The following is a 22,975-nucleotide window of genomic DNA, read 5'->3' on the forward strand; positions in this document are numbered from 1 at the left end:
AAAAACAAAATAAGTGGCTGAGAACCACCAAAACATTGCTGTTATTGATGTATCAAATAAAATTCACAACTATCCAACACAATAGCAACAGCATTTATAAAGGATCATTTGCTTTAGCAAACATGTTGCCTATTGGTTTGAGTAAGTGAATTGGAAGCATTCAATAAAATCAATAAATGGCAAATGTGGTTCAGCAGTGGACTGTTTCCATTAAGAGCACTGAAAATGATGTGAGGAAGAGGCTGTATTGCTGCTGGAAATATTTTTAATCCCATTCCTTTTCACTCATCCTGGATTACAAAGGAATCTAAACAAGTTCAAAATTAGAACATTGACTAATCTGCAAAAGGAAGATCACATGACAAGCTTAAAACCTCATTTGAGTCATAGAAACATTGAAAATAGGAGACGACCATTCGGCCCTTCGAGCCTACACCGCCATTCAATACAATCATGGCTGATCATCCAAACTCAGCAACCTGCTCCCAATTTCTCCCCCACTCTATCCCCAAAGCCCTGCAAGTTTATTCCCCTCAAGTGCCCATCCAATTTCCTTTTGAAATCAATCACCTCTGCTTTAACCAACCTCAAAGGCAGCAGGTTCCAGGCCATTACCACTTATGACCTCAGTGAGATCGCTAACATGAAATAAAAACGAGCCCTGAACCGCCAGACCAATTTCAAGAATTGCACGACAAGATTTCACCTTTTAAGACTTTTATTATAACTAAACTAAAAGGGGAAGCGGTGGCGTAATTGCATTGTCACTGGACTAGTAACCCAGAGACCCAGGGTATTGCTCTGGGGACGTGGGTTCAAATCTCACCATAGCAGAAGGTGGAATTTGAACTCAATTAATAAATCTGGAATTAAAAAGCTAGTCTAATGATGGCCATAAAACCATTGTCGATTGTTGTAAAAACCCATCTGATTCACTAATGTTCTTTAGGGAAGGAAATCTGCTGTCCTTACCTAGTCTGGCCTACATGTGACTCCAGACCCACAGCAATGTGGTTGACTCTCTTACATGCCCTCTGAAATGGCCTAGCAAGCCACTCAGTTGTATCGAACTGCTAGCACTGTGGGTGTACCTACCCCACATGGACTGCAGCGGTTCAAGAAGGCAGCTCACCACCATCTTCTCAAGAGCAATTAGGGATGAGCAATAAATGCTAGCCTGGCCGGCGATGCCCACATCCCATAAATGAATTTAAAAAGAAATCCCCAAATAACTGAATAGCACCTTCTAAGTAGCTGATACCCCAAATTACAAAGGAAGGTATTTTCTTTACTTATTAAAATACTTGAAAACCTCACGCCACACTTACACGTTAGTCTTTTTTGATGGTGAAATCCTTTGCGGTTAAAAGTCCCAAACTCGTTCCAGTAACAATGGGTTGGATCTCAGACCTTTCCAAAAATCAATGTCCATTTTGCTCACTTTTCCAAGCACTTCCGTCCTGGACATCCGTGAACAAGGCTTTTCCTGGTGATCCTGCTGGTCTTCTACTTCCCCGCAAGTTTCAACTTTCAAAGTCTTCACAGCCTTTTACTGTATCCCGCTTCAGAGAGCAGGTTTCTCCCGCTCTCTTTCTCGAGTTGCCACTGCCGGTCGTCTTCCTTTCTTACTGCCTGTTGTGAGGCTGAAACTGCTGAGTTCCTTTCTTATAGCCTGTCTACCTTCAGAAAGTCTTAGATGAATTTAAGTCTTAATGACTTAAATTCATCTAGACCTTAAAGTCAATAGTTTATTGTACTGTTCCAAAATGCAGAGCCCAGATGACTGGTTTCAGAGCCACTTGGGCCATTTATTGTTCCCAGGTGTTAACAGCTGCCTGGTACATTTGCATCTTCTGAATTACTGACTCCTTGTTTTACGACCGGGAAGTCTGGGAGGACAAAATCCATTGTTCTTCAGGTGTTAACCCTACAGTCTCTGCTTTTCAAAAGGAAGTTTTTGTCTTGACCTTTTGCAGAGTGAAGGTGAGGTCACCTGACCTTCCAGACTCCATCCTCAACTTGTTTAAAAAAAAACAATTTTTAAAACAATGTTACAAGGTCCAACGTTCATAACACCATTCACTGCTAAAAAAGTTCTTCCTCGCATCCCTCCTGCATTTCTTGCCCAAACTTAAATCTGTGCTCCTCAGTCCTTGAACCATCAGCTAACAGCAACAGCTTTTCCTTAGCTACCTTACCTGAGCCTGTCAATCGTGTACACCTTTATCAAATATCCAACCAACCTCCTTTGCTCCAAGGAAAACCCCAGCTTCGCCAACATACTTTGTAGCTAAAATCCCTTATCCCCAGAACTATTCTGGTGGTTTAGTAATTAGAACTGGATCAAATACTCTTAATTGTGGCCTGACCAGAGCTTTATAAAAGTTGAGCAAAATTTCCCTGCTTATGTACTCAATACCACATTTTATAGTGCTGAGGATCCCATATTCTTTGCTAACCACTCTCTTAATATGTCCCACTACCTTCAAAAGATTATGCACATGAACCCCAGGTCCGTCTGTCCCTGTACTCTTCAGAACTGTGCCATTAAGTATATACTGCCTCTCCCTATCCCTTCTGTAAAAATGCACCACCTCACACTTCTTTGTGTTAAATTCCATCTTCCACTCATCTGCCCATTCTGCTTGCCTATCTATGTCCTGTGGCAGTCAATTGGTATCATCCTCACTGTTTGCCACAACTCCACGTTTACTATCCATCAGCAAATTTTGAAGTTTTACTCTGTAATCCAATATCCAAGTCACTTTAATATAAAAAAGTAATAGCCCAGCACCGACACTTGGGAAATACCACATCGTCCAATCTGAAAAACAACCATTTACCATGACACACTGTTTTTTGTCCTTAAGCCAAATTTTGTCCAAGCTGACACTCACCCTCCTATTCATTAATAAGACAAGCGCTAGCAGGATAATGAGCATCTCCACAGGGTGTGTGGGTGATGCAAATCTCAAGGAAAAAGGGCAAGTTTAAAAAAAAAATCAAGTGCTTGGTACAAAATTGGTAGAAGTATATAATTTTAAATAAGGTTGGTGTGCCTACAAAGACGGAGTATACATTCAAGTTTCTCTCTTTAGTTTAATGGTCTATGTTTAGTTAAGCTTAAATATAGAGGGTGCAGAGCCAGTTTCCTGCAGGTTGTACAATTCAGTTCATCACCAGCACTGTAAATAGAAAATCTTCCATTTCATCTGGTTACTTTGGACCCAGTTACAAATCCAAATCCACAATGACAGTCAACCTTTGATAGGCGACATGCTATCCACAGTCAATGTCGTACTTTGAAATAAAACACCATCGTAACATTACTTTTGATGGCGCATAACCTGATGTGCTATTTTGAGTGGGGTGGGGGTGTCAATTTTGAATTAAACACCTTTCTCCCACCTCACGTGCCCCACCAACTGCCCCCCAACCAATCTCAAGATCCAAAGAAAATCAGATCACAACGGACATCTAAACCAGGTTGAGAAATCAGCCAGGAGTCATAAAAAATGACTTCGTTAAGTGAAATATATAGTTCAATTGGCAACATGTCACACATTCCCAACAGATTAGCAACGCTCTTTAAAACAGATGAGTAGCAATAGAATAAGTTACCATTGATCAAGGTCTACGTATGCCGTTCAATCCATAGATCTGCCATTATCAATATCAAAAAGAACTTTGACCACAGATCAAGATAGATGCTTTCAAAAAAAATTATTTCCCATATCAGGGCCCTCATGCAGAGATATGAAGATTAATGCGTTTTCCTTGATCATTTTTAAATACTGATGCAACATATTTGAGTTTCCCCCAAAATCCAAACTTATTCAAAATGGAACTAGCATAATTTAAAAGTGGAATAAATGTGCACTGGGCAGATTTAAAATTGCAGGAGGAAAACCCTCCAATTTTGTTCCTTCCAAATTTCAGCCAATTAATTTGGTCACATTGTCAAATGTTTCCACCTGAACTTGGATTTAACCCATTTTTGCTGGAAGCCACATCCTTTATAAACTCTCCCTTCTTCTGGTACATTTTCGCTGGGTGGTAAAGGACCAAGGAATGAAACAAAATAGCCTAACAAATCGCAAGAAAGCCCAAGAAATGCCTCTTAAATTAGTAAAAGGTAGAAAAACTCAAATGAGGGGGTTAAAAAGCTCCTCTATCCTACCAGAAAAATCTAAACTTTAAAACTGAAGTGTGTATGCAGTTTAAACCTGAATTAGTATACATAATATACAGTAACAGGACTCAGTCGTGCCCTTCTCAGATCATGGTCTTATAAATGGGGATAGGGGAGGTGATTAATAGAGGATGGAAACCTCATTCTCCAGCCATGGACATTTACAAGATAAATTAGGAATTGACTACTATATCTGATTAAAACTGCTCTGCTAATGCCTTTTGCAGAAGAAAAAACATGCAAAATTATCAGTTGTGTCTATGATCTGGGAGAACTGGACTGGAGCATTTCATGATTCCAGTCCGTTTGAAACTGAACAGAAAAATCAGAAGCACAAAATCCAAAACAGTAATGGGTTACACAAATTTCCTGCTTGAGAGCCAATTAAAATACCCACAGTCTGAAGAGTTAACAAATCAAGCTGACACACTAGCAAAGACAGTCAGAATGGATTAGGACTTTTAACATTTGCCAAATCACTTGATGTGAAGCAGTTTTGAGCATACACTGTACAATCACTCCAGACATCCATTCTTTTCCCCAAATCTAACTCAAATCCTTCAAATCACCACATTGTTTGTTCTACCTTTTAATTCTGCATGCAGTTATATAGTCATTTATAAAATAAGGCTATTCAGCCCTTCGAATCTGTGCTGGCTTTCCTTACAGCAGTTCCATTACCCTGAAAGCTTAATTTGAAATCATTCATTATCCCCACTTCCATCAACCTCATTGGCAGAGAGTTCCAGGCCCTCACCACTTGCTGCATTAAAAATGTTCTTCCTCACATCTCCCCTGCATCTCTTGTCCAAAAGCTTAAAAATCTGTGCCCCCCTAGCCCTTGTACCATCAGCTAACAGGAACAGTTTTTTTTCTACCCTATTCAAACTGGTCATAATCTTGTACACCTCTATCAAATAGCCCTGCAATCTCCTTTGCTTTCCAAGGAGAATGCCAGCTTCTCCAACCTAACTTTGTAGCTAAAATCCCTCACCCCTGGCACGTTGCTGGTAAATCTCCTCTGCACCCTCTCAAGGGCCCTCACATCCTTCCTAAAGTGTGGTTACCAAAACTGAATGCAATACTCTAGTTGTGGCCTAACCAGAGCTTTATGAAGTTTAAGCAGAACCTCCCTGCTTTTGTACTCGATACCTCTATTTAAGAAGCCCAAGGTCCCATATACTTTGTTAACTACTCTGTCAATATGTCCTGCCACCTTCAAAGATCTACACACATGCACCCCCAGGTCCCTCTTGTCCCTGCGCATTCTTTAGAACTGTGCCATTAAGTCTATTTGGCCTCTCCCCATCCCTTCTGTCAAAATGCATTACCTCATATTTCTCTGTATTAAATTCCATTAGTCACTTGTCTGCCCATTCTGCTAGCTTATCTATGTCCTGTTGCAGTTGATTGGGATCATCCTCACTGTCTGCCACTCTTCCAAGTCTGGGATCATCAGCAAACTTTGAAATTCTACTCTGTATTCCAATATCCATGTCACGTTATATACATATAGCAGTCCAGCACTGAACCTTGGGGAACACCATTGTCTACAATCCTCTAGTCTGTAAAATAACCATTTACCGCGACTCACTGTTTTCTGTACTTAAGCCAATTCTTTTTTTTTAAATAAATTGAAGTTGACACTGACTCTCATTCCATGAGCCTCAATTTTGTTAACCAGTCTTTTGTGGTACTTCATCAAATGCTTTCTTCTTAAAATCTTAGACAACATCCATTGTATTCCCTTCATCAACCTTCGATGTTCATCAAAAAATTCAATTAGTCAAGCACAATCTACCTTGCACAAATCCATGCTGGCTCTCCTTAATTAGCTCAAACCTCTCCAAGTACCTGATGATTTTATTCCCTGATTAATGTTTCTAAAACCTTACCCACCACTGATGTTAAACTGACTAGAAATGTCCTTGCACCCTTTCTTGAATAACGGTGTCAAATTTGCCACTTTCAATCCTCTGACGCCTCACCAGTATGTAGGGAAGACTGAGAATGGTAAACACTTTGGTTATCTCCACACCCACTTCCTTTAGCAACCTGGGATGCAAGCCATCCAGACCAGGTAACTTATCCACTCTTAAACATAGATCCTTTCCAGTATATCGTGCTCTCAATTTTCACTCCGTCCATTAACTGTACCACCTTCGCTTCTACCGATATTTTGTCAGCATCCTCTTCCTTAGTAAACACCGATACAAAGTACTCAGTAAGAATTCTAGACTTGCCTTGCGCCTCTTAAGCTGAAATCACCCTCTTTGTTCCCAATAGGCCCTACCCCACCTCTTACTACTGTTATGACCGAGGTGGGAGTAATGTACTGTCAATTCAGTCCCAATACTCCACAGGTTGCAGCATATTATTAAAGTCTTCCCACCTACTGGAAATTAGCGAAATTAAACACTTTAGTAACCCCCAGAATAAAACAGACCAAACCAGGTATCTTTAGACAACAACAAATTAACTATTCATTAATAAACTAAATCTTAAATACTATTAAGATAAATTTATGTCTAAAGACCTTAAAACTTCTTATTTATCCTAACTCTCCCATTCACACACATACAAAGTTAACTAGTTTTATAAAAACTGCTTTTAAAAACTAGCTGTTTAAGAATAAGTAAGTTACTGGGTTGCAAGTCTTTTGAGTTACGTTCCTGGTTGACGAAGTGTCCAGATTATTATAATCAGATACCACTCGAAGTCTCCAGGCGGATTCAAAGAACAGTCTTCTAGATTCAATCTAGAAGCAAAGACTTCTACATTGGAAGTAAAGAAAATGAATTTTGCTACCTCCAGCAATACAAATGTTCTCTTCAAAGAGTTTTTGTTCTCTTTAGGCAATTAACACAGCCTGTAGCTCATTGTAGAATTTCTGCCGAAAAACACACAGTTCCTTCCTCCAGTAAACCTGCTTTGTGGTGTCTAGTTCAAACCAGTTGAAGCTGGTTTTTACACAGTTAAAAGTCACAGCACACCATGTGACCTTCCCCCCTTCCTGCTGTGGCCTAGGAAACAGGTGCAGCTGTGGCACACTGTTCAAGAATCTAATTTCTCTGTCTTAAAGGCACACAGTTTCTAAACAGTCTTAAAGGCACACTGTTTTAAATAGAGGAAAATAAGTTGTGACCCTACCTACTCACTATTTACATGTCAGGCGATGTTTTTGGGGTTCCGTTTTATGTTGACTGCTATTATATTCTCATAGTCGCTCTTTGCCAGTCTTATTTTCCTCTTCACTTCCCTTCTCAACTTATTGTATTTGGCATGGTTCTCGCTTGAGAAATTCACCTCACATGCATCATACACCCTCTTTTTATGCTTCATTATATTCACTATCTCGCATCATCCAAGGAGCCCTGGCTTTGGTTCTCCTTCCTCGCACCAGTGTTGGTAATGTACCTAGCCTAAAGCATCCCTCTTCTTCAAGATCACCCATTGTTCAGTAAAAGATTTTCCTGTCTGTCTTCAGTTTAATTTTACCCTAGCTAGATCCCTTCTTATCCCATTGAAATTAGCCCGCTTCCAATTTAGACATTCTACTTTAGATTGTTACTTGCTCTTCTCCATTGCTCATCTGAACCTTATGTTACAATGATCACTCTTGCCCAAGTGCTCCCCAGACAGTCGGTCTGCTTTACCTACCTCATTCCCCAGCACCAGATCTAGCAATGCCTTCTTCCTAACTGGACTGAATACATTTCAGAAATTCCTTCCCTTCTTTACCCTTCACTCTAATACTATCCCCATCTATATTTAGGTTATTAAAGTCCCCCCAATATCACTGCTCTACAGTTCTTCCAAATCTGATTTCCTTGCAGATTTGCTCCTCTCTCACTACTCAGAGGCCGACAGAATACCCTTTGCAGTGTGATCATCCCCTTTTTATTTCTCAACTCTAACCAAATAGACTTTGTCCTTGCCCCCTCAAGGACATCCTCTCTTTCCACCACAATATCTTCCCTAATCAGTACTGCCACCCCACGTCCCTTTTCTCCTTCCCTACCCTTGAATATTAAGCACCCAGTCTTCAACATTTTTAAGCCACGTTTCCATTATTGCCACCACATCATATTCCCACACTGCTATCTGTGCTTGTAGCTTACCAATCTTATTCACCATACTGTGTGTATTTAAATACATGCTTTGTAAACCTGTTTTTATATTCCAAGAAGTCCTTCTTAGTCTGCTCCCATCTAATAAGATACGACTCCCTGTTCTAGTACTATCCAAGACTCTGACTTTGTGCACCTTATTCCTCTTTTCTACTTCTACATGCTGGTGTTCATCCTCCTGCCAATTTAGTTTAAACACTCCCCAACCACACTGGTGAACCTCCCTATGAGGACATTAATCTCAGGCCTGTTGAGGTACAACCTGTCCCCAGAACTAGTCCGAATGCCTGAAGAATCTGAAGCCCTTCCTCCTGCACCTGGGCTACAGATTTGCACATCAAGACCATATATTTCCACCTCCTTAATATCGCCCGACTCCGTCTCTGCTGATAGAACGCTCATCAGTACCATGGTTATCTCTAGATTTGACAATTCCACTGCACTCCTGTCTAGCCTCTCATGTTCTACCTTCTGTAAACCTGATGTCATCCAAAACACTGCTGCCCGTGATCCAACTCACATTAAATCCTGTTCACACATCGCTGACCTACACTGGCTCCCGGTTAAGCAACACCTTGATTTAAAATTCTCATCCTAGTTTACAAATGCCCCCATGGCCTCACCCTTACCTATCTCTAATCTCTTCCAGCTCTATAACCCTCCCAGATATCTGTGCTTCTCTCATTCTGACATCTTCAGCATCACCAATTTTAAATTGCTCCATCACGAGTGACTGTCTTCAGCTGCCAAGGCCATAAACTTGAACTCCATCCTTCAGTCTCTTTCCTCCTTTAAAATGATCCTTAAAATTTAGCACTTTGACCAAGCTTTTCGTCATCTACCCAATCTCCTCACATAGCTCAGTGTCAAATTTTGCTTTATAATATTCCTGTGAAATACCTTGGGATGTTTTATTACATTGTATTTATATAGCACAATGTAATAAATTGTTGTCGTTGATGATCACGATTACAGATCTTGCATTATCTCCAAGAGAAAAAAAAACAAAGACAGGCGTTAGTCCCTTAGTTTAATCCCCTTAAAACAGAAATGTTTCTGGAACCGAAACTAATCACATAGCGAAATAGAAGACATGGCTGTGGAGTATATACAGTACTGCATTTACACCTATACAGTTACACTTGGGAGTCCACATTTTCAGTTTAGAAACTACTCTTCCCAAAAATTCCTACACTTTCCCTTAAAAAGTCATTAGTTAACTCACCTCCTCCCATAACTTATCTTGGTCTGAACTATCTCCTCACAACACAACCAACTGGCCCATCACCCACAGTAGGCATCACCTACCACTGTACAAGATATTCCTACCTGGACACGTGTGGTGCAGATTAAGGGCATACGTGTAAGAATTTAGACCTACCTGGTCGAAGAGCTGCTTGCCTGTCGTGCTGGGCTGGATGGCAAATTCCAGCTCAGCATCCATGGTTGTGACACGAACATTGATCTGAAACAGGAAAGAAAATGTTGAGGGGGGTGGGGAAAGGTAACAGCTGTACATCAACAAATGCAAGACATATTTTGCATTAAAACAAAGAGTACCTGCGTCTGTTAACTCGTATTAAATTACACCCAACACTGGGTTGAGCACAGTAGTCTAACAAATTTGATTGAATTTTTCAAGGAGGTGACTAGATGCGCAGAGGAGAGTAAAGCAGTTGAGGTAGTCTACATAGACTTCAGTAAGGCTTTTGATAAGGCCCCACATGGGAGATTGGTTAAGGTGGTAAGAGCCCCTGGGATCCAGGGCAATTTGGAAAACTGGGTCCAAAATTGGCTCAGTGGCAGGAGACAGAGGTGATGGTCGAGGTCTGTTTTTGCAAGTGGAAGCCTGTGACCAGTGGTGTACCACAGGGATCAGTGCTGGGACCCTAGTTGTTTGCAATGTACATTAATGATTTAGACGTGAATATAGGATGTACGATTAGTAAGTTCGCAGATGACACGAAAATTAGCAGTGTCGTAAATAGTGAGGAGGAAAGCCTTAGATTACCGGACAATATAGATGGGCTGGTAAGATGGATGGAGCAGTGGCAAATGGAATTTAATCCTGAGAAGTGTGAGGTGATGCATTTTGGGAGGACTAACAAGGCAAGGGAATGTACAATGGATGGTAGGACCCGAGGAAGTACAGGAGGGTCAAAGAGACCTTGGCGTACTTGTCCAGAGATCACTGAAGGCAGCAGCACAGGTAAAGGTGGTTAGGAAGGCATATGGGATACTTGCCTTTATTAGCCAAGGCATAGAATACAAGAGCGGGGAGGTTATGATGGAGCTGTATAAAACGCCAGTTAGGCCACAGCTGGAGTACTGTGTACAGTTCTGGTCACCACACTATAGGAAGGATGTGATTGCACTGGAGAGGGTGCAGAGGAGATTCACCAGGATGTTGCCTGGGCTGGAGCATTACAGCTATGAAGAGAGACTGAAAAGGCTAGGGTTGTTTTCCTTAGAGCAGAGAAGGCTGAGGGGGGACATGACTGAGGTATACAAAATTATGAGGGGCATAGATAGGAAGAAACTTTTTCCCTTAGCAGAGGTGTCAATAACCAGGGGGCATAGATTTAAGGTAAAGGGCAGAAGGTTTAGAGGGAAAAAATTTTCACCCAGAGTGTGTGGTTGGAATCTGGAACACACTGCCTGAAAAGGTGGTAGAGGCAGGGACCCTCAACACTTAAGTATTTAGATAAGCACTTGAAACACCATAGCATACAAGGCCAAGTGCTTGAAAATGGGATTAGAATAGATGGGTGCTTGATGGCCGAAGGGCCTGTTTCTGTGCTGTATGACTCGAAGAATGGAGTAAGATGTGCACAGCTTACAAGACATATTGCCTACTGGGAAAACCCACTTTCTGGTTTGGCCAGGCATAAATAACACCCAATGTTACTCGTCGGGAAGTTTGCTTTGCAGCAGCAGGGTGATATGTGCTAGCACAAAAGCACAAAGCTGTAGTACAACAATTAGTTTTCAGCTACAAGTAGTTACTTTGTATTTCTCACTTACTACTGTTAAAAATGTAAAAAAAAAAAAGAGGCCTTTTGCAGAAAAATACCCAAAGTCAAAAATCCCAGGGAAACCAAATCAGGATGTTCAACACCAAACACTGAACAATTTCACTTTTATTTTTAGTCTTTCATGTGATGTGGGCGTCACTGGCAAGGTCAGAATTTGTTGCCCATCCCTAATTGCCCTTGAAAAGGTGATAGTGAGCCACCTTCTTGAACATGGAAGATCACTGATTCATCAGCTGAGGGAGGGTGTAGGTGGTAATCGGCAAGAGGTTTCTGTGCCCATGTTTGATTTGATGCCATGAAACTTCACAGTGCCTGCAGTCAATGTTGAGTCCCCCCAGGGCCACGCCCTCCCGACTGCATACCACTGTGCTGCCATTTCTGGTGGGTCTGTCCTGCCGGTGGGACTGGACATATCCAGGGATGGTGATGGAAGAGTCTGGGACATTGGCTGTAATGTATGATTCAGTAAGTATGAGTCAGGCTGTTGCATGACTTGTCTATGGGACAGCATTCCCAATTTTGACACAAGCCCCCAGATGTTAGCAGGGAGGTTTTTGCAGGGGTCGACTGGGCAGGGTGTGTTGCGATCGTTTCCAGTGCACAGGTCAATGCAGAGTGAGTCACCCAGTTTTATTTGTTTCTGTATAACTTCCCCTTTAACTTTAATAGAGATTCTCGGCCATCAACAATGAATTGCAATTTAATTCAGCAAAACTTACGCTTTTCAAGCTTCGATTAAGTATCTTAAATCACAATTAACGTAACTATAGCATGTGCTCCTATACAATCTATGATTCAAATGTGAGCAGCAATTCAAAGCGAAACTTCAACCCCTTCACACCAATGCTATAGTGCTTCAACAGCTTATAATAGACATACAAAACCCACTATCGTATTGAATAGTTTTTCAAATCCACTGAATTATACTGATTATATTGGCCCAACTGGGCCGGTTTCTTGCTTTATGTGAAAACACCCAAATCCATTTACAAATGTTCAATCATGGGCTGGCTGGAGGAAAGAGGAGAAAAGTATCAATTATCATGTTGATATTGACCTAGTAGCATTTTGGTCCCAATGTGACAGAGTTAGGATATGTTTAATGCTACAAAGCCAGTCAGGTTTGGCTTGCTTTGAAAGTAAATAGTTTTCAATGGAGCACCAGACACCATTTCAAATGGAGTTCAAAAAGCTCAGTCTTTGCTTTTTCCAAAAATTTGAACAGTTTCAGTTTCTGCTGCAGAATAGCTTAACAGTTTTAGAAACCAAACTGCAGTATTTGCAATCCAGAATTCAACATAATAAAAATGTAAGCAGGCATCCCTCACCAATACTGCTGTGCTTGTCCTTCTGGCATGCCATTCAGACTGGGTAATGTGTAATGACAGAGGAATAATTGACAATCTAGTGGGACCCCTTGTGGATGAGTGACCATAATGATAACATTCTTCATCAAGACGGAGAGTGAGGTAGTTGATTCTGAGACTAGGGTCCTGAATCTTAGTAAAAGGAAATTACGAAGGTATGAGGTGCGAGTTGGCTATGACGGATTGGGAAAAGTTACTTAAAAAGGGACAACGGTGGACAGGCAATGGCAAACATTTAAAGAGCGCATGGATAAACTGTAGCAACTGTTTATTCCTGTCTGGTGCAAAAGTAAAATGGGAAAGGTAGCCAAACCATGGCTTACAAGGGAAATTAGAGATAGCTTTAGATCCAAGGAAGAGGCATATAAATTCACCAGAAAAAAACAGCAGACCTGAGGATCGGGAGCAGTTTAGAATTCAGCAAAGGAGGACCAAGGGATTGATTAAGAAGGGGAAAATAGAGTAAAAGAGTAAGCTTGCAGGGAACATAAAAACTGACTGTAAAAGTTTCTATAGGAATGTGAAGAGAAAAAGATTGGTGAAGCCAAATGTAGGTCCCTTACAGTCAGAAACAGGGGAATTTATTAGGGGGAACAAAGAAATGGCTGACCAACTAAATGCATACTTTGCTTCTGTCTTCACAAAGGAGGACACAAATATCACACCAGAAATGTTGGGGAACACAGGGCTTAGAGAGAGGAACTGAAGGAAAATCAGTATTAGTAGAGAAATGGTGTTGGTGAAATTGATGGGTTTGAAGGCTGTTAAATCCTCAGGGCCCGATGGTCTGCCTCCCAGAGAACTTAAGGAAGTGGCCCTAGAAATAGTGGATGCATTGGTGGTCATCTTCCAAGATTCTATAGACTCTGGAACAGTTCCTACAGATTGGAGGGTAGCTGATGTAACCCCACTATTTAAAAAGGGAGGTAGAGAGAAAGCAGGGAATTATAGACCAGTCAGCCTGACGTCGGTAGTGGGGAAAATTCTAGAGTCCATTATCAAAGATTTTATAGCAGAGCGGCACAGTGGCGCAGTGGTTAGCACCGCAGCCTCACAGCTCCAGGGACCCGGGTTCGATTCCTGGTACTGCCTGTGTGGAGTTTGCAAGTTCTCCCTGTGTCTGCGTGGGTTTTCTCCGGGTGCTCCGGTTTCCTCCCACAAGCCAAAAGACTTGCAGGTTGATAGGTAAATTGGCCATTATAAATTGTCACTAGTATAGGTAGGTGGTAGGGAAATATAGGAACAGGTGGGGATGTTTGGTAGGAATATGGGATTAGTGTAGGATTAGTATAAATGGGTGGTTGATGTTCGGCACAGACTCGGTGGGCCGAAGGGCCTGTTTCAGTGCTGTATCTCTAATCTAATCTAATCTAATCTAAGCACTTGGAGAACAGTGGTAAAATCGGACAGTATCAGCATGGATTTATGAAAGGGAAATCATGCTTGACAAATCCACTAGAATTCTTCGAGGATATAACTAGTAGAATTGATGAGGGGGAGCCAGTGAATGTGGTTTATTTGGACTTTCAGAAAGCTTTCGACAAAGTCCCACATAAGAGACTAGCATGTAAAATTAAAGCACATGGGATTGGGGGTAGTGTATTACGATGGATAGAAAATTGGTTGGCAGACAGGAAACAAAGAGTAGGGATAAATGGGTCTTCTTCCAAATGGCAGGCAGTGACTAGTGGGGTACTGCAGGGATCGGTGCTAGGACCCCAGCTATTCACAATATATATTCATGATTTAGATGAGGGAACTAAATGTAATATCTCCAAATTTGCAGATGACACAAAACCAGGTGGGAGGGAGAGTTGTGAGGAGGATGCAGAGAGGCTTCAGGGTGATTTGGACAAGTTGAGTGAGTGGGCTAATGCATGGCACATGCAGTATAATGTGCATAAATGTGAGTGTATCCATTTTGGTAGCAAAAACAAGGTGGCAGATTATCTGAACGGCTATAAACTGAGAAGGGGGAATATGCAACGAGACCCGGGTGTTCTCGTACACCAGTCGCTGAAGGTAAGCATGCAGGTCCAACAGGTGGTAAAAAAGGCAAATGGTATGTTGGCCTTCGTAGCAAGAGGATTCAAGTACAGGAGTAGGGATGTCTTGCTGCAATTATACAGGGCCTTGGTGAGGCCACACCTGGAATATTGTGCGCAATTTTGGTCTCCTTATCGGAGGCAGGATGTTCTTGCTATAGAGGGAGTGCAGCGAAGGTTTACCAGACTGATTCTTGGGATGGCGGGACTGACGTATGAGGAGAGATTGAGTCGGTTAGGATTATATTTGCTGGAGTTCAGAAGAGTGAGGGGGGATCTCAGAAACCTATAAAATTCTAACAGGACTTGACAGGGTAGATGCAGGAAGGATGTTCCCAATGGTGGGGGGAGTCCAGAACCACGGGTCATAACCTAAGGATACGGGGTAAACCTTTCAGGACTGAGATGAGAAGAAATTTCTTCACCCAGAGAATGGTGAACCTGTGGAATCCGCTACCACAGAAAGCAGTTGAGGCCAAAACACTGCATGTTTTCAAGAAGGAGTTAGATATTGTTCTCGGGTCTAAAGGGATCAAAGGGTATGGGGCGAAAGCAGGAACAGGTTACTGAGTTAGATAAGCCATGATCGTAATGAATGGCGGAGCAGGCTCGAAGAGTCGAATGGCCTACTCCTCCTATTTTCTATGTTTCTATGCCTCTGCTGATATATTCTGCTTGTTTACTCTGAAGCCTTCTGCATTCAAGGGAGCCAAAACATGTACACAAGGGACAAGGTTTTAATTTTGCTTTAATAAAATGATCCTCAGTCTAATAAGTGCTGCATACAAGGTCAAGACAAGAGAACCTCACCAAAAATTCATTAAAGTTCCATCTGCCTATTCACGCATATTAAAGCTTTCATGGCACTAGTACAAGAATTCCTGGGAGTTGTGTGTCCTGGCCAACATTCTTGCCTCAACAAATACCACCAAAACAGATCAACTAGCCATTAATTTCCTTGCTGCTGCAGGGAGCTTGCTGTGTGCATAAAATGGATGCTGTGTTTGCTGACATGACAAAAACTACACTTCTGAAGTAATCATTGACTGCTAAGTATGAAATGCAGATCGTCAATACATATCTATACTAAAGACCCGGAGTATTCGCAATAAGGTAGGCGAAATAACCGCGCAAATAAATATAAATGGATACGATATAGTTGTGATTACATGGCTGCAGGGTGACCAAGGATGGGAACTGAATATCCAAGGGTATTCGATCTTTAGGAAGGACAGGCAAAAAGGGAAAGGAGGTGGAGTAGCGTTGTTAGTAAAAGAGGAAATCAATACAATAGTGAGGAAGGATATTAGCTCAGAGAATTCTGATGTGCAATCTGTATGGGTGGAGCTAAGAAACATCAAGGGGCAGAAAATGCTGGTGGGGGTTGTATATAGACCCCCAAAACAGCAGTGGTGATGTAGAGGATGGCATTAAACAGGAAGTTAGAGATGCATGCAATAAGGGTGCAACTGCAATTATGGGTGACTTTAATCTGCATACACTTTGGGAAAACCAAATTAGCAATAATGCTGTAGAGGAGGAATTCCTGGAGTCAGTAAGTGATGGTTTTTTGAACCGATACGTTGAGGAACCAACTAGAGAACAGGCCATCCTAGACTGGCTACTGTGCAATGAGAAAGGAATAGTTAACAATCTTGTTGTGCGGGGTCCCTTGGGGACGCGATCAGAACATGATGAATTCTTCATTAAGATGGAGAGCGAGAGTGTTGATTCCGAGACTAGGGTCGTGAATCTAAATAAAGGAAACTATGAAGGTATGAGGCGCAGGTTGGCTATGATAGATTGGGGAACATTACTTAAAGTGTTGACAGTTGATAGGCAATGGCTAGCATTTAAAGAGCGCATGGATGAATTACAACAACTGCTCATTCCTGTCTGGTGCAAAAATAAAACAGGAAAGGTGGCTTAACTGTGGCCTACAAAAGAAATTAGGGATAGTATTAGATCCAAGGAGGAGAAATATAAAATGGCCAGAACAAGCAGCAAACCTGAGGAATGGGAGCAGTTTAGAATTCAGCAAAGGAGGACAAAGGGATTGATTAAGAAGGGGATAATAGAGTACGAGAGTCAGCTTGCAGAGAACATAAAAACTGACTGTAAAAGCAGAAAAAGATTAGCGAAGAGAAAAAGATTAGCGAAGAGAAAAAGATTAGCGAAGAGAAAAAGATTAGCGAAGAGAAAAAGATTAGCGAAGAGAAAAAGATTAGCGAAGAGAAAAAGATTAGCGAAGAGAAATGTGGGTCCCTTACAGTCAGAAACAGGGGAATTTATAATGGGGAACAAAGAAATGGCAGACCAATTAAATACATACTTTGGTTGTGTCTTTTTTTTTTATTATAGAGATACAGCACTGAAACAGGCCCTTCAGCCCACCGAGTCTGTGCCGACCAACAACCACCCATTTATACTAACCCGACAGTAATCCCATATTCCCTACCACCTACCTACACTAGGGGCAATTTACAACGGTCAATTTACCTATCACCTGCAAGTCTTTGGCAGTGGGAGGAAACCGGAGCACCCGGCGAAAACCCATGCGGTCACAGGGAGAACTTGCAAACTCCGCAAAGGCAGTACCCAGAATCGAACCCGGGTCCCTGGAGCTGTGAAACTGTGGTGCTAACCACTGCACCATTGTGCCACCCTTTGTGTCTTCACAAAGGAGGACACAAATTACCTCCCAGAAATGTTGGTGAACAGAAGGTCTAGTGAGAAGTAGCAACTGTATGAAATCAGTATTAGTAGGGAAATGACATTACGGAAATTGATTGGATTGAAGGCTGATAAATCCCCAGGGCCTGAACCTACATCCCAGAGTACTTAAGGAAGTGGCCCTAGAAATAGTAGCTGCACTGCTTGTCATTTTTCAAAATTCTATAGACTCTGGAACAGTTCCAACAGAAATGGAGGGTAGCTAATGTAACCCCTCTATTTAAAAAGCGAGGTACAGAAAAACAAACAGGGAATTATAGACCGGTTAGCCTGACACCAGTAGTGAGGAAAATGCTAGAGTCCATTATAAAAGATGTAATAGCAGAGCACTCGGAAAACAATGACAGGGTCAGACAAAGTCAACATGGATTTACAAAAGGGAAATCATGCTTGACAAATCTGCTGAAATTTTTTGAGGATGTAACGAGGATAAGGGAGGATGTGGTATATTTGGACTTTCAGAAGGCTTTCAATAAAGGTCCCACATAAGAGATTAGCATGCAAAGTTAAAGCACATGGGATTGGGGGCTAAGGTACTGACATGGATAGAGAACTGGTTGGCAGACAGGAAACAAAGAGTAGGAATAAAGAGTCTTTTTCCGAGTGGCAGGCAGTGACTAGTGGGGTACAGCAGGGATCATTGCTAGGATCCCAGCCATTCACAATATATATTAATGATATACATGAGGGAATTAAATGTAATATATCCAAGTTTGCAGACAACACAAAACTGGGTGAGAGTGCGAGCTGTGAAAAGGATGCAGAGAAGCTCCAGTGTTATTTGGACAGATTGAGTGAGCAAATACATGGCAGATGCAGTATAATGTGGAAAAATGTGAGATTATCCACTTTGGTGGCAAAAACAGAAAGACAAATTATCTGAACGGCGATAGATTGGGAAAGGGGGAGGTCAAGCGAGACCTGGGTGTCCTTGGGCACTAGTCGCTGAAAGTAAGCATGCAGGTGCAGCAGGCAGTTAAGGCGGCAAATGGTATGTTGGCCTTCACGGTGAGAGGATTTGAGTGCAGGAGCAAGGATGTCTTGCTGCAATTATACAAGGCCTTGGTGAGACCACATCTGGAGTATTGTGTGCAGTTTTGGTCTCCTTATCTGAGGAAGGATGTTCTTGCTATGGAGGGAGTGCAGCGAAGGTTCACCAGACCTGATTCCTGGGATGGCAGGACTCGCATGGAGAGATTGGGTCGATTAGGCTTGTATTCGCTTGAGTTTAGAAGAATGAGGGGGGATCTCAGAAACCTACAAAATTCTAACAGGACTTGGCAGACTAGATGCAGGAAGGATGTTCTCGATGGCGGGGGAGTCCACGACCAGGGGTCACAGTCTGATAAGGGGTAAGCCATTTAGGACTGAGATGAGGAGAGATTTCTTCACCCTGAGTGGTGGACCTGTGGAATTCTCTACCACAGAAAGCAGTTGAGGACAAATCATTAAATATATTCAAGAGAGAGCTAGATAGAGTTCTTAAGCTAATGAGATCAAGGGATACAGGGAGAAAGCGGGAACAGGTTACTGAGTTTGGATGATCAGCCATGATCGTATTGAATGGCGGAGCAGGCTTGAAGGGCCGAAGGGCCTACTCCTGCTCCTATTTTTCTACGTTTCTACGTTTTTATCTTTTAGACAGCTAAAAACACACTTTGGTCACATTCCTCAAACTGTAAAGGTTACATATGACTGTAAATTATAAAGTTTAAGGTTAGATTGCTATAGTAGGTTGACCTCCACTATCACCCATAATATGGTTCCAAATAAAAATGTTGTCAGACACAACAACTTATACTTATAGCGCCTTTAATGTAATAAAACATTCCAAGGTGCTTCACAGGAGCATTACAAAACAAAATGACACCAATCTAAGATATTTGGCAAGATGACCAAAAATTTGGTCAAAGAGGTAAGTTTTAAGGAGGAAAGAGAGGTACAGAGGTGGAGAGCTATACGGAGGCTATTCCAGAGTTTAAGGCCTAGGCAACTGAAGGGATTGCCACCAACAGTGGAGCGATTAAAATCAGGATTGCAGGGCTGGAAGAGATTACAGTGATAGGGAGGGGCAAGGCCACGAAGGGGTTTGAAAACAATGACGAGAATTTTAAAATCAGGGCGTTTCTTGACCGGGAGCCAATTTAGGTCAGCAAGCACAGGGGTCATAGGTGAACAGGACTTGGTGTGAGTTAAATCACGGGCAGTAGAATTTTGTATGACCTCAAGTTTAGAGAGAAGATTGAGAGAGACCAGCCAGAAGCATGTTGTGCGTTGTAGTCGTCAAGAGTAGGGATAACAAAGGCACGAATGAGCATTTCAACAGATGATTCGAGGCAGGGGTGAAGTTACAGAGGTGGAACTAGGCAGTCTTAACGTTGATGCGAATATATGGTCAGAAAATCATCTTGGGGGAGTGGGGGGTTCAAATATGACACCAAGGTTGTGAACAGTCTAGTTTAGTCTCAGTTGCCAGGGAGGGGGATGGAGCCTGGTTTGGGGACTGAAAAAATGGCTTCAGCCTTTGAAATATTTAATTGAAGGAAATTTCTGCTCATCCAGTACTTGAAGTCAGATAAGCAGTCTGATAGTTCAGCAATAGTGGAGGAATCAAGAGAGGTGGTAGTGAGGCAGTGTCACTGTACATGAAAAAAAAATGTTGTGCTTCCGGATGTCGCTGCCGAGGGGCAGCATGTAGATGAGAACTGGGGACCAAGGATAGATCCTTGAGGGACGCCAGAAGTTAATAGTGTGGGAGTAGGAGGAGAAGCCATTGCAAGTCATACTCTGGCTACCATTAGATAGCTAAGAATGGAACCAGGTAAGAGCAGTCCCACCCAGCTGCACAACAGTCCACTGGCGTCGGAGGAGAATAGTGTGGTCAAACCTGTCAAAGACTGCAGACAGGGCTAGAAGGATAGCTTACCTTTGTCACAGTCACATAGGATGTTATTTGCGATTTTAAGAGCAGCTTCAGTACAATGGCAGGGCAAAAGTCGGATTGGAGGAATTCAAACATGCAGTTCTGGGAAATATGGGCACAGATTTGGGAGGCAACTACACGTTCAACAACTTGAGCGGAAAGGGAGCTTGGAGATTGGGTGCTAGTTTGCAAGGATAGTGAGTGAGTATCAAAGGTTGTTTTTTTTTTGAGAAGGGTGTTGAAGGCAGATTTAAAGAGGGGGACAGATCTTAGGAGAGAACACAATGAACAATTTCAGACAATATGGGGACCAGAAGGTGAAGTTGGGTGCTCAGGAGTTTAGGGGAAATAGGATTGAGGGAGCAGGAGGTGGGTCTCATGGACAAGATGAGCTCAGAGGACATGAGAGAAGGTAAGAGAGGAACTAGAGTTCAAGTGCCAGTTCAAGGCTAGGGCAGGGCTTAGAGGAAAGATTTGGCCAGGTGGACTAGTGGATGGGAGAGATGCGGCAGAGACAGCCGATAGGATGGTACTGATCTTAGTGACAAAGAGGTCTATGAGCTCCTCGCGCATATCGTTGCAGGTCAGAAAATATTTCAGGGAGCTTATTGAATATTCAATTCTTATTCACAATTAGCTGATAAAGTCAATAATGACATTTAACAGTGAATTAAATGTGAAAAATATTAGATGTGGAAAGAGTAAGGAAATGGGATTAAGAGATGATGATTCTGATGTGGAGCCAGAATGACTAAACGTCGAAGTGACCTTTTGGACTGAAATTTTCATGGTCCTATAAAATAAGGCATTATTCCAGTTTTGATGCTCAGGCAACTCATTCGTTTGTACATTGGTTTGTCACTTTGAATTTTGAGGGCCTGGAGGTTTGGACAGAACTGTTGGAAGCACAATTGTCTCACTGGTGGTGAAATCCACCAAATATCACCAAGATAGATTAGTTATTGATGGATGAATCTGGATAATCTAGATCACCTCAGTATATTAACATAATATGTTACAAATTAACAAGGAACATTTACCTACAAAAGAATGAATACACTTCAAACAGAATTAATTGCATATTTGGATGTAGCAAGAACATTTACTGCAAGTTCTCTCTAAGTAAAAACAGAAAAGCTGGAAATCATCATCAGGTTGGATAGCATCTATAGAGAAACAGAAATCAGTCAACATCTGATCCAAGACCCTTCCATTTTTAACATGGATGAGATCCACATGTGACCCCCAGAGGCTCTATGATAAGCATCTATGCAGTCCGCAAGAGACTAATAGTTGGGACATTCCTGCTACAATTGACAAGTGAGCTGCATAAAATGAGTCAAGTAGGAACGACACAGATTAGTACAGGATATAAATATGGGTAAAGGGTGAATAAAAACCTAACAGGACATTGGGGAGGGGCAACAGATTAGTTGCTGTGTATAAATAACTTCAAATTGCTAAATAAATCTTTGCAATATACAAGAGCATCATTTGTTTGCAGACTTGCTGGGACTCTGCTTTAAGAAAGTACAGAGCACAGTTTCAAACCAACCCACCTCCCTTGAAGATGCCAACTATTGGTGAGATATGGTTTGTGGTGCTGGCAGACCTCAGGTGCTACATCCACAAGGAGCCATTCTACAAGTGGAATGGACACGATGGGCTGAATGGCCTCCCTCTGTGCCATAATTTTTCTATGGTTTGAAGTGACAACAGCAAATGTTGGCAGGCCATTTGGCCCCAAGAAGCATTATAGCTGAGCCCAATCTTCCCACCTGGTGGCTAGACTTTCTAGCATAAACAGCCAAAAACAGGAACCCTGGCTGCTGTGCTCAGTGAGTTGAGAACACAGCATCAAAAATACACCTGCAAGAGGTTCAGAAGAAGTTGTTAAAAGTTATGAAATGCGATTTGGAAAAGATTATTTTCTCTGCAGGGAGTAAGTGACAAGGGATCAGCAATTTAGAACAGTAAGAAAAATTTGGGCAGGGTAAGAGAAAACAGAAGGACTTTTTTGTACATCAAGTTGTTAGAGCACAAAATATTTTGCCACATGGAATGGTTGAGGCAGAGACCACTGCAATCTATTGGGAAGTTAGATAAACACATAATAAAATGCAAGGCTTTAGGGAGAGCAAGGCAGTGGTATTAGTTTTGGATTGCTCTAGCAAATTGTCAACATAAACAAGCACCACCAAATGGCTTCATCCCATGCTGTAAACATCTGTGGTTCCATCCACACATCAGGAGGAACACTCTTGTATTGAGATCAGAGACAAATTTTCAGCTGCAACGAAAAAAAAAGTTCAGCTCTGCAACTTCAAACAAGTTCAGAGGCCTTGTTGCCAGCTACCTTTCACCCTGTAGAATAGTTCACAAAGTCCAACAGCTGTGGGAAAACAATTAAACTGCCTATTTGTTCCAGCTTAGCAGTAGGGAACAATTCAGGAACTCAGGTTAATCAGCAACTTAAAAACGCATGCGATCAAATCATGTGAAACCATGTGATGAAACAAATAAATATGGATGAAGAACCAGTTAGTTAGT

The 22,975-nt window shown here is 42.0% G+C and overlaps 1 protein-coding gene across 4 annotated transcripts in view; it reads right to left on the minus strand.

Annotated features, from left to right (window-relative positions):
• Positions 1-22,975, minus strand: part of ezrb (ezrin b) — a 142,182-nt gene that overhangs the window by 78,882 nt on the left and 40,325 nt on the right. For all 4 annotated transcript variants that reach the window (XM_068044764.1, XM_068044766.1, XM_068044765.1 and 1 more), the window contains one exon: positions 9,704-9,787. In XM_068044764.1, coding sequence (XP_067900865.1) covers positions 9,704-9,787 — 84 coding nt within the window. The remainder of the gene's footprint in view (positions 1-9,703; positions 9,788-22,975) is intronic.

Source organism: Heterodontus francisci, chromosome 13 (assembly GCF_036365525.1).
Source record: "Heterodontus francisci isolate sHetFra1 chromosome 13, sHetFra1.hap1, whole genome shotgun sequence".
Taxonomy (NCBI): domain Eukaryota; kingdom Metazoa; phylum Chordata; class Chondrichthyes; order Heterodontiformes; family Heterodontidae; genus Heterodontus; species Heterodontus francisci.